The sequence below is a fragment of the Pomacea canaliculata genome, linkage group LG8, assembly GCF_003073045.1.
Source record: "Pomacea canaliculata isolate SZHN2017 linkage group LG8, ASM307304v1, whole genome shotgun sequence".
Classification (NCBI taxonomy): Eukaryota; Metazoa; Mollusca; class Gastropoda; order Architaenioglossa; family Ampullariidae; genus Pomacea; species Pomacea canaliculata.
Genome location: NC_037597.1, coordinates 19,181,135 through 19,192,777, shown reverse-complemented (window position 1 = coordinate 19,192,777; position 11,643 = coordinate 19,181,135). Strand labels below are relative to the sequence as shown.

The window sequence follows — 11,643 nt, the reverse complement described above, 5'->3', positions numbered from 1 at the left end:
ACGTCTATCCATTGCCCTCCACCCCCCAACGACGGTTGCCGGTCAAAGGACAACTGACTGACTGTCACTATTCTCCACGTGTGCGGTGGCTGCTTGTCTGGCTTAGGTATGGGGACACAAACTGTATTTTACGCGAAGTTTTTTTCTGCCGGCTTGGAGTAAGCAGTATGTTAAATGCATACGTAAATTTGTAATGTCTTCACCTGGAGACATTACTGATATTATAGAGCACAGATATGAACAAGTCAACGCTGACATCTTGAAATGTCAAAAAAAAAAAAAAAAAGCAAGCAAACAAAAAAAAAAAAAAAACAAAAAACAAAAAACAAAAAAAAAACCACCACCAGACTCTGGGCATCCGTTGTCCTTTATTGTTAAATATCTAGAAGACATCTTTTCACGCTCAACCACTTATATATATATATCTTAATGATCAATAGCGTGTTGCTCACCAGATTTATGACAATTGTAGGGAAGAAACCCAAAATAACTTTGTCACACACAAAACGAAGCTACATTTTGGCTTGTAAGAAACATTCCCGGAACTTAGTAAATAGTAAATATAAAAATACACGATGCAGTCGCCCTGTTTAATATCAAGGTAGCGATCATTAAATTAATAACGATGGCACACATTCAAGAAGATCATGGTCCGTCACCTGCCCCACTGATTATAATCTCCTTTTGCAAGGTGGCCGATGTGGAGAAAGACCAACAACCGGCCGTTGGACGGAAGACTCCGACTCGTCTAAAATAAACAGTTTAATATTATAATAAAAATAAAATTTATTGCATTCGTTCATGAGTGAAGCATTGCAGAAGCTCAGCGCAGTTTGACCACGGGGCATATATACCTCTCGTATGTACCTCTCTGGTTATTGCAAAGCATACCCATCACCCAACAAGCACATTGCAAAGAAGGCTGCTCACCCTCGATCATAGATAAGATGGTCCGAAATGTGATTCACAATCAAATGTGTTTATGCTTGGTCTTTTAAGTATGCCATTCCCTTCTGCCTAAGGTCGGAAGAGATCAAACTAACGATCACCACAATGGCCTCTGTAGAATGATCTCGTCAGTGCCATCTGCCAAGATGGTGTTTCCTGATGTCTCGGTTACAGTATACTTCTTGGTCTCGGTAAGCTTGCACCATACAAACAGAAACGTCTGTCGTGTGGTAACTTAAGTGAAACATGGTAATCGCACACAAAGTCTAGACTTAAAAAGCAACAACAACAATAAAATGACCACGCGTCCACATCCAAAGTAACCTTAAGTAAATAATTATAAGGGCCTTGTGTGCAGGCTTTTAGAGGGCACAGATGTAAAGTAGACGGCCTTGCAAAGAGAGCTGAGCATGAACAGCGGGGCGGTCTTAGAAGAAGGTCAGAGGTTCTGTGAACGTCGTCTACAGGAGGGACTCGGTGCGCAGACGCTGGGACATTGTAACAGTCTCTGTTCCAAACCCTTCAGCTATCAGTTTGATTGCATCTATCGATGAATAAAGTTTTATGACACAGGGCAGTGGGGTCGTGACCGGATGAAGGTTCCAGTCACAAGACGTGCCAGCTGCACAACACGTACTTGATGGAGACAACTCTTATTTCACAGTTACAGACGTTGCCAGGTCAGAATAACATAGGCACGCGGTCGGTGAGCGCACTTGCAGCCTCGCTGACCTCGCGAAAGTTGTTGGAAAATTGAACATTCATGCTGGGATTGGAGTTGCTGCTGGGGTCAGCATTCACCGGTCGGAGGAAGAGTGGCGCCAGAGGACGCTGCCAGTCCTGCACATGCGAGCTGGGCACGTGCCACTTCGTCTTGGACACGGAGGTGCCCTCGCGCTCCATAGCCGTCGTCACCGGATGTAAGTCTCGGTGATACATCTTCCGCCACACGTGCTGGCGGTCGACGAGGAAGCCGTGGCTGGGGATGACGGTGTTTTCTTTGAGCAGCGGGGATGACAGCGGAAGAGACAGGGCGGAGGCAGGACTGCTTTCCGTTATCTCGCGGGCAGGTCGCGCGCTCCCTCCCGCAATCCCCACCCCCGGGGATCGGAAGGCCCGGGAACCGGCCCGCCCCAGAGGCACGGCCACCTTCCACGTCACGCCGAGCACTGGAACCTGGCTCCTGTCGGCACTGAACATTGGCTGTTGCCAAGTAACGGTGGCCTCAGACTTTGCGCTCGTTGACCCTAGAGAAGAGCCGTTCTCACCTTGTCCGTTTGTCTCAATTTTGACGTCCGCGTTCTCATTGGTGACGGCCATGTCAGGATTCTTCCACGAAACCTTGAGCCCTTTCCTGCTCTGAGACCTTTTAGTTTTGTCGGAAAGAGATGTGCCTGGGGGCTTGTCTAGCGGGCGTCTTGCCTTCTGTATGGGGATCGTTTCAAAGTCGATTACCGTGTGTTTCGCGAAAGGTGGGTCGTCACCGTGTAAGTCTTGTCTTCCGGAAGCGTACCTATCCTCGAGCTGAAAGATTCCCGCTCGTTTAACGAATTTCAACTGTCGTTCGGACGTCAATGAAGCGTCGTTTCTCAAGAGATTCGAACTTGCCTCATCACCTCCAGAACTCATCGGCAGTCCAGAACTACTCTTTTGTTCCTGAGATTCGTAATGTTTTTCTACAAGTTTGGGTTCCTCGTGCATCTGCGTGAATCGATCAGCTGACACGTTTCGATGGAGGCTATCGTCTTCGTGATGAAGACTCTCGTGATGAGGGGAGCAGCCTGCGGAGAGGTCAACGCGTGCAGCGTTTTTGGCAGAGCTCTTTTTCAGGATGGAGCGCACGGCCTCCACCTGAGCCTCTCGCTTTGGCAGCATTTTCGCGAATGTTCTTCCGTAGGTCATCTCCGAAACTTCTTGTTTCGCCCGTAGCTTATGGGCAGATCCCCCCGGCAAGAATTGTTCTCCAGAAGCCGCTGCCTTTCGCAAAGCACTTCGGCGAAGCCATGAAGTCAAACTGTTGGTCAGGAGGTTGACGTCACTTCCTCTTGCAGGGAGGGGTTCTCGACACCCTTCGTCCTCTACCGTCCACTGCTTGGCACCGGGGCGCTGATGTCGAGACTGGTTGCTGCGCGCAACGGGGGGAAGGTGGTTAGTGGAGGGTGGAGGCTCAGAAGGTGATCCTGTCTGATGCTCCTTCATCTTGCCGAGTCCGGGTAGGTATGTTTTACCTGCTGACAAAGTTAATTTGACAAATTTGCAGTCTTTATATTTATGTAACTAAGGTGATCGTTCTTATTGTGACTGGTTTTATGTGTGCTTTTTCCATAACTTAGCAGCATTTTAACACAAGTGATTAAATAAAAATATCTCAGGACGGTATCCAGCGAAAGTTTTTCCTCACCAGTGGTGTTGATTGAGTCGTTTTCTCCTATCAGCAAGAGTGGGATATAATGTTTGATGGGTTACATATAGTTACCCTGATAATATTCCGACGAGGGAGTACTGTGCATGCATTTTATTTCTTTTAAATGAAGCCGAGCCGAGTTGATTTTCCTCATTACCTTTCTAGTTTTGTCTTTCTTCCAGATAAATTGACTTCTAAAAATATTAATCTTTCTCATCTCTATTTTATATGCATTACTTAGCTGCCAGAAGTACTGAGCATTTAAGAGAATACAAACACACAGTCAGCAACCAGATAAAGCCACTCGGTGGTTTCAACATTGCACTGGCAGTAAAGCAGATTCGGCACGTAAAGAAAGCTCTCTACCATTGACTTGTAGACTCTCGAGTCTATAATTTGTACTCACAACAGTCAAGTGCCTTAATTCCCCACTCCGAGAATAAGCTCAGAGCCGTTAGCACCCGAGTTCATGTCGAGGCTGTAACCTGTTTAGTGGCGCTCACATTGATACGTGCGCCGTCACGGACGCACCATGACCTATGAACCCCAAGTTATTATGCATCCAAGAGGACAGAGTTTACAGACTTAACCGTCATGAAATCGGGGCAAAACCTCGATATGAATTTCAGATTTAATATGTTTATGCATCGGTTATTTTGCGACTTCACTATTGCAACTTTGTTGTGCAGGGCTTACCCGCTGATTACAGGCTGCGTATAAAAAGAGTTCAGAACAATCCGTAGATGTAAGCATGAGCACAAGACACCTTTACTTTGGAAACTTTATTAGTTGCCAGTGAAGTTTCGCATAAGGTACACAATTGTAACTCTGCTTTTCACCATTTTAAAAGCACACTTCCAGCCTATCTGTCTGCAACTCTGCCCACCTTCCGTGTCGTTCCCTTCCTCTAGACAAAAGTTGCTGACCGTCCCCAGGATTAACTTAAAGTGTTTTGGTGGTCGTATGTTGCCCGAGCTGTCTACAATTCTCCTCCCCTTCATCTGAGACATGCATTATCATCCTCAGCATTTAAGCAGCTGCTAAAGACGCGCTTATTGCGTTTGTGCTTTTCACTGATCGTATGCACCTGTTAAAATAATAAAGAATCATGTTTTATGTTCATAATCTGTACATTTTTGTATAGCGTTGTGAGCCATAAGGAAACGGCACTCCATGGACAATCTTTATTATTATTTGCTAAAGGTTGTTACACACTCCTGTGTACCCTGTACAAAAAAGTGGCTGTTTTGGCCGCGCGTACAAACAGAAGACAGGCATCAACATGTTATTCTGTCGCGAAGTAATCACGATACTAAACCACTTCTGTAAAGCTTCTGCGAGAATCAAAGACTATGAACTGTTATTGTGTTCAAGTATGTAAGGTGAGACTTTTTTTGTGTGAGGAGAATAAAGCATTAACACGCACCCTCCTCGCGAAGTGTTAAGATTGTCTCCCCTGTAAGAACTATTTGGAGTAAGCCCAGATATAAATATAGAAAGTCCAGTTAGAAGCCTTTTAAAAATAATTCTAAACAAAAAAGAAAGAGCAGAAACACATATACACAGTAATATATTATTTGTTACTGGATCAGACGAAGTAATTACAGTGTGTCGGAAATTCCTGGAAACTTTAGCACGCAATTAGGTAAATACCGTCAACAAGGAACATACATAAGCTAATTAAATCCAAACCGACAATGAAGTACGCCTTGAGGGATGGTTTGAAAGTTGAGACAGACGGAGCAGATTGAGAAAACTTGGCCATGTTGTGGCATGTTTTAAAGAATGTTCTTTAGAACCATCTTAAGGGAATTCTTTCCACACCTTCCATGTACAGGTGGGATGGTCAACGTAGTCGGTTCACCAAACCGTGCTGTCACATTTTGAGCTGCATTGACACTGTGTCCGTGATAGCGGTATGGTGTAGACGTCATGTATACACATAAGTATACTCTCTCTCTCACACACACATAAACAAGCACACACACAACACACACTAGATAATCTGCTTCTGAACCACACCGACGTACACAAATGGCAGATACACACACATATATATATATTTCTATATTTTACAGAGGTTATAGAAGCTAATCTTACCACTGGCCCACTTTAGATGCGCCTCACGGCCAATTCCTGTCGAGGTTTATCACAACCTTCTCCTAGCAGTCTTGCCAAAAGCAGACCCTGCCGTGCCACACATCCCACACGTCGCCCTGCTTTAAAGGCTTCGCATGGTTGACTTGCAGTGACCAGTGTTGAAAAAGTAGATTGATTCGCTCAACAGCGCGTTGCCATTACTGTCTAGCGAAGTATTTACAACCTCGGTCAGTCGGACAACACGAAGATGAATGAGCAGTTGTCAAACCTGTAACGAACACCTACTGACGATCCTAGTCTGTCACAGGTAATTTATGTTTTCTGTGTCTGTGACACGAGACGTGCAGATAAAGATTTTTAAAAAAAGTTTCAACGCAGGGCGCCGCCATTTTGGCTTTCCGTAGCCCCTAGCAACGACCTTGAACTCAGTTGCTGATTGTCCTTCAGCGGCTTTGAAAGAAGACGATTATATCGAGGTGTGTTTTCCCAGCAGTTATCAAGGTGAACGATCACAACCGAAGACGATAGAAACATTGTCTTTGTTACAAGGGAACCAGTTACTCAAGTCTGAAAGCGTTGGTTAGTCAGGCCTATCGGCGCTAAATGTGTCTATACCTGCACTGTGACTATATATATAGTCTTCATTTCCAGCGCTGGATGTGATTGTAGATGTGCAAATATCCCACCCTCCTTCTGAAGATTTGAAGACACTTATGGACCAAAGAAAAAAAAAGAAGGATTGGCTTCTACGTGTAGCACAGTCTTGTGCTCACCTTCGATCGAGCTTCACCCTTTGTCAGATTATACTTTGTTTGCACTTGAATGTTTTACATGACAGTTATATAAAGACTTTGCCAAACAAAGCCACATATCTGGTGATATAATTATGTGTCCGGCTAGTGCTTTTAGAAAGGTGACAGGAATGACTACCCAGCAAACACACCAAGATTCGGCCTAGCTAGCGGATGAGGGGTACATGTGTCTAAGGAACATTTGGAGAGTTTCAGATTAAGTGACCACCAAAACACTAATTAATTTATGTTGGAAATAAGGTGGTGAGACATAGACTAACACACACACATACTTTTGCTAAAGTTTGTCTGGTTTCGTTAAATACAGTTGCATGCATACAGTTAATTAAACTAGTTAACACATTTCACCACTACACTAGAGAAATATTGCTGATATGGACAAAATAATCCCCGTACCACAACTACACTAGCATTTTCAACATCGATAGATTGGCAGGGAATAGTAATTAACACTCTTACTACATCTGTTTATTTTTGCTGTCGTCACATTTTCTTTTCACTACAGACTCAACAGATTCATCAACATCGATGCCGCAGACAAAGGGAACTAACTATATTTTTTCTGACCTTCCATCGTTGACTTCCCCTTGTAAGTGCTACTGACTATCGCTCGTCACTCAGTGACAATAGATTCCATCGAGGATATGTAAAATGGAAAACAATTGTCTCAAAGTTCACGTCTACCATCAGACTTGACCTCTGAGGCTCGTCAGGGAAAGAAGACTACAAGAAACTGGAGGTCGTTTCTAAACTGCTTAACTTTTCAACCACACTTTTCTTTTTTTATTAAAGAAAGCGCCGGCTGGTCCTCTGGCTCGTCTTTGCGCTAACAGTTCAGTGGCTTCCTCTGATGATCAGCTGCCGGGCTTCAGCTGCCGCCAGGCGGCGTGCCTGTCGTGGTTATTGTTTAGCTGGTCGACGGTATTTCACAAAAAAAAAAAAAAAAAGGTTGAGGAAGGAAAAAAAAAAAAAAAAAAGAGAGAGAGAAGGGGATAAAGGATGATTAAAAGAAAGAAAAATTGTCGATCTATGGTCTCCGCTAAGCCCGGCACAGGGAAACAAGAGCAAAGAGGGTAACATCCCACCTCAAAGGTGTGATTAAAATATTTAAAAAAAAGAGGATGGAGATCCGGGGTAGGTTGCGAGGTGACGTTGCCTCTGGGCTACCTGGCCTACCTGAACTACTCCACGTGGATGAAAGTCTGCGTGGGCGCCTGTCAGGCTGAAAGCAGTTGCTTGTTGGCCTGTCTGGAGTGCGGTTCCGTTTGCCGTAACTCTCTGGCCGCGACTGATGCCTCAGCCCAAGGGGTGAAAGTCAGTCGCACCCGATCAGTTTGTGGTCCGGCAGTAGCGAGTATAAACGTTCACATCTAGCATCTTGCCAGATTTCCGCAACATTTGAGCTGCGAGCACTTTGCGACCTTTCTGACAGTACTGACGGAAGGGGAGGGTCGCACCCGACCGAGCTACTCAGTCATAACGACACCACGAGTTTGTGTTAACACGACACGTTGACAAATAAGCATGATGGGAATTTTTTACATCGACGGCGATGCAAAGAAAAAATGCCAAACATAATCATGCCGTAAACAATGGTCCTTTGAAAGACCGTTCTTAAGCGGAAAAACCGTGACTGAACTTGGTCAAACGTTGGTCTATGTTTAACGGCTTATTAACGGTATGTAAAGGGGATGAAATGCATGTGCCTTTGTCTTGATTTTAAAATAGAAGTGGGAGTAAAGGGGATTTGGAAAATATTAACTGACGTTTTCACAGAAGCTGTTCATACAGATCTCTGCTTTGCCGCTGCCATTGACCGTAACTTTGCTCTTTTCAGTGCTCGTCTCCATTCCAATATGTTATAAAATTACAAGTTCGGGCCTATATGTAAACCATTACTGTGTATATATATATATGTAGGTTCCCAGTCACTTAATCCCCAGACACTTCATCCCCGACACTTCATCCCCGACACTTCATCCCCTAGACTTTTAATCCCCAGACACTTCATCCCCAGACACTTAATCCCTAAACTAAATCCTTAACTATAAAAATTATGAAGTCAGCGAAAAATTTAATTGAAATTCAAATTAAAAATCATGCTATTAACTTCAACGTCATTTGAACATCTACAACATTAGTTAAAGTTCATATAAGCTAGTAAATTTAATGTTCTTCAACAATATGATATGAAAATTATTCTTGAGTGTCGGGGATGAAGTGTCGGGGATTAAGTGTCTGGGGATGAAGTGTCTGGGGATTAAAAGTCTAGGGGATGAAGTGTCGGGGATGAAGTGTCTGGGGATTAAGTGACTGGACACCATATATGTATACTGTTCTATTGCATCTTTCCTTTAAATTACATAGTCAACAAAAAGATGTGCGGCTCCTTATTTCGGCTGATTCTCTATCACAGAAGTGCAGCACTTATTCAAATGCTGGTCTCAGAAAGGCCTGTTAAGTCGAACGAAGAAGGTGATTAAGAGCTGGTCTGACCCTGTGCAACAAAGACTTCGTTTAAACTCGAGTGATTTTCCCCAATTGCTTTTTTATTCTTGGCAAAAACCAGTGTCAGCACCGAAGATTTAAAGGTCGAGCTGTGAGCAAAATTTTTTCTGATGACTGAAATAAATACTACTTCCAAAAATCAGGGAATACCCCTTGTTTCCTTCGTCCTCGAAATACACACCTGCAATCACCATGATCAAGAGGCTAACTACGTGACGTCACATTTGTACACAGATATGGCTAGTTAGCATACAGTCCGAGTTTTCTCATTGGCTGACGCCTTCACCAAGTGAACGTGTCCATATACTAACCTGAAGTCTGTGTTCTTGGCCTCTTTCTGGAATAATTTTGAACTTTTTATTCCTAGTTCTATATCTAGAATCCGCCACTTGAATGAGTGATGCTCCTAAATATCGTCACTATACACTTGGCTATAACCCTGCCACCTTCCATTCCTTTTGAAGGCAACCAGTAAGATTGTCTCTAAACCCAACCACAGATTAGGCTCTGGCCAAACTTGGCTCAGTGTAGCGTTCCTGCGCATGCGTGTGTGTGTGAGAGAGGTATGATGGGTTAGGATTTTGGTTAAATATGTGAAACAGCTGTTTGTGTTGACGACCTGAGAACTTTTTTGTCACAAGATCTCAGTTTAAAAAAACTGTCCTGATAAACTCAGCTCAAGAACTCTTTGTCAAAGATTCTACAGAGTGTTGAAGATGCCAGAGTCGAATAGTTCTTTGCTGTAGGTGTCATACTTGACCTCTGTGAGAGAACTATTTGAAGTACTATTTGCAACAACTGTTAGAATGGTCTCAATGGCTTATGCCAAAGAACCCGTTGAAGAGAATTATCTTGATGACCTCTACCACAGAACTTTTTGCACAGCTGCCAGAATTGTATCAGTGATTCAGTCCCAGAAATGTTTGCAACAGCTGCTATACATGTCTTGACATCAGTTCATTAGTTCAATATCTCTTTTCCTATGGCTTCCACACTTCCACAGCAAGGAAGTTTAAAAAAAAAAGTCTGGGTTGAGGCAAGTTTGCAGGCACGTCACACTTTGCTTATTTCTCTAAAATCCTCAAGAGATCATCTTTGGAAGCCACCACGACAACAACGACATTAACAGCGATTTCCTCGACCGTCCAGACACATTTTTCTCCCACCCCAACCCCCCCTTCACTCAACATTAGACCTCCACGCCCTGTGCAGAACTGTAGTAACCACGGAGTTTTGTCGCCCTCGACACCTTGGCTCGTCGCCGAATGAACGATGGGAAGAGATGCGCAATCACATCTCAACGCACGGGGATCGTCGAGGCCTTATTATCTCCCCCCGTGCCATTGAGGCCGGCGCGAAGCACCAGTAAAGTCCGTTTGTCCAGAACACACAATTACCATTTACTTTCTCCTCATTCCCTCTTCTCCGGCAGGGTGAGGCGGGCTGGCCAAATCTGCGCGAGGCGTAATCTTATAAGGGCGGCAATATGTTGGGAATAATAATATTTTCTGGCAATTTGTACCGTGGCTTGTACAAATACCCACACCCGTCTCGCCCCCGGAAGGCCAAAGCCAAGTGGCTCCCGACACGGCCATAGCGAAGCCCCTGGCGTGCCGGCTCGGGGCCGGTCCTTGTATGTGCTAACTGGATCTCGCCCGCCAATTTCGAGGAATTGTAAACAAGGAAGTCTTAATCTAAATCCCATTCGGCTCATTTTACGCGATTTAACGGGCATTTAAATCGAATTTCATTTTCCCTGAAGACCTTATAATATCCTCGGCCCCGACTCCCCGGGTACGCTTGCCAGAAGACGAGGAGAGTCAGGGAAGCCGTGCGGGAATCGCCACTTGCCCGCCACTTCTTTGTTGACTTAATCAAGTCTGGCCCCCCTTTGGCCGGCCCTTTACCGCTCAATAATCATACGATTTTTATCGTTAGTCGATTGCACGTCGTCCATAATCGAATTCTCATTGTGAAGCACGCATCCCCTCCACTCCAGCCTGTCTCCGATGCCTTCCGCTCTGAGGCGGTTTTCTTGGTCCAGGAATGATGCCACCGAGGCTGTTTGTCTCATTCTTAGTTCGGTTTTTTTAAAACAGTTTAACCCCCTTCACCATAAACCCTGCAAGCCTCCCTCTCCACCAACTCGTCTTCTCCATTCGATCTTGTTTACTAACCTTTGGTGCCTGTAGCACAAGTTCGGCAAATCGCAGTTCTGCCTCCACCGCCACCGCCACTACCACCGCAACCACCACCGAAAGCTTCAGCAACAGTAAAAAGTGCATGACAGGTAAAAGTCTGGATTGAAAATTCATTAACATAGACAAAAGCATTTTCATCAATATAACGTACATACTGATCACCCGTAGAAAAAAAAAAGTATTTAATATGTCGAATGCCATAACACAGCACCGTGAACACAATGAACTCTTTGCTTTATTATTATTATTATTATTATTATTATTATTATTATTATTATTATTATTATTATTATTATTATTATTATTCTGTATGTGTGTTCACATTTTTTCAAGTACTTTGAGCTAGCCTTTGATGATAGAGCAAAGAACAAATTAAGTTAACGTTATTATTATTTATTATTATCGTTGAAAAAAAATCCAATGTTACGTACGGTCAAAGGCCTTGTGTGAGCACACGGACAATCCCATCCTAATGTCTAGGAAAGAGTTTTTCTTTGACTACTCGTCCAGAACTGAGACGCTGACTCCCTTCCCCAGGGAAGCTACGGCAAGGAAGATGGTGACTTAGTGACGATCGTCGCATGTGTGACGTCAAAGTGAGAATGACGATGCGTAATTGCGTAATAAATTGGAAGAGAAAGTCGTCAGAATGACGATGCGTAATTGCGTA

The 11,643-nt window shown here is 44.1% G+C and overlaps 1 protein-coding gene across 4 annotated transcripts; it reads right to left on the bottom strand.

Moving 5' to 3' along the window:
• Window positions 1-349: 349 nt before the first annotated feature.
• LOC112570729 lies at window positions 350-11,546 on the bottom strand. 4 transcript variants are annotated; one of them, XM_025249311.1, is made up of 3 exons: window positions 11,405-11,546; window positions 10,950-11,033; window positions 350-3,179 (listed from the first exon to the last, which is right to left on the bottom strand). In XM_025249311.1, exons 1-3 carry the CDS (start codon window positions 11,439-11,441, stop codon window positions 1,630-1,632), a joined length of 1,671 nt encoding a protein of 556 aa, XP_025105096.1. In that variant the 5' UTR covers window positions 11,442-11,546; the 3' UTR covers window positions 350-1,629. The 4 variants fall into 4 exon arrangements, with proteins under 4 accessions (XP_025105096.1, XP_025105097.1, XP_025105098.1 ...); XM_025249312.1 differs by having other exon boundaries at window positions 350-3,176; XM_025249313.1 differs by lacking the exons at window positions 10,950-11,033; window positions 11,405-11,546 and adding an exon at window positions 5,453-5,836.
• Between the last annotated feature and the right edge of the window lie 97 nt (window positions 11,547-11,643).

Bases quoted from the DNA above. Each gene is read 5' to 3' on its own strand.
- LOC112570729 (XM_025249311.1), bottom strand. From the start codon at position 11,441: ATGGGATTGTCCGTGTGCTCACACAAGGCCTTTGACC. The intron at 11,034-11,404 runs GTACGTAACATT...CTGTTGCTGAAG, and splicing joins CTCACACAAGGCCTTTGACC to CTTTCGGTGGTGGTTGCGGT. The intron at 3,180-10,949 runs GTTAGTAAACAA...TAACTTTGTCAG, and splicing joins TTGTGCTACAGGCACCAAAG to CAGGTAAAACATACCTACCC.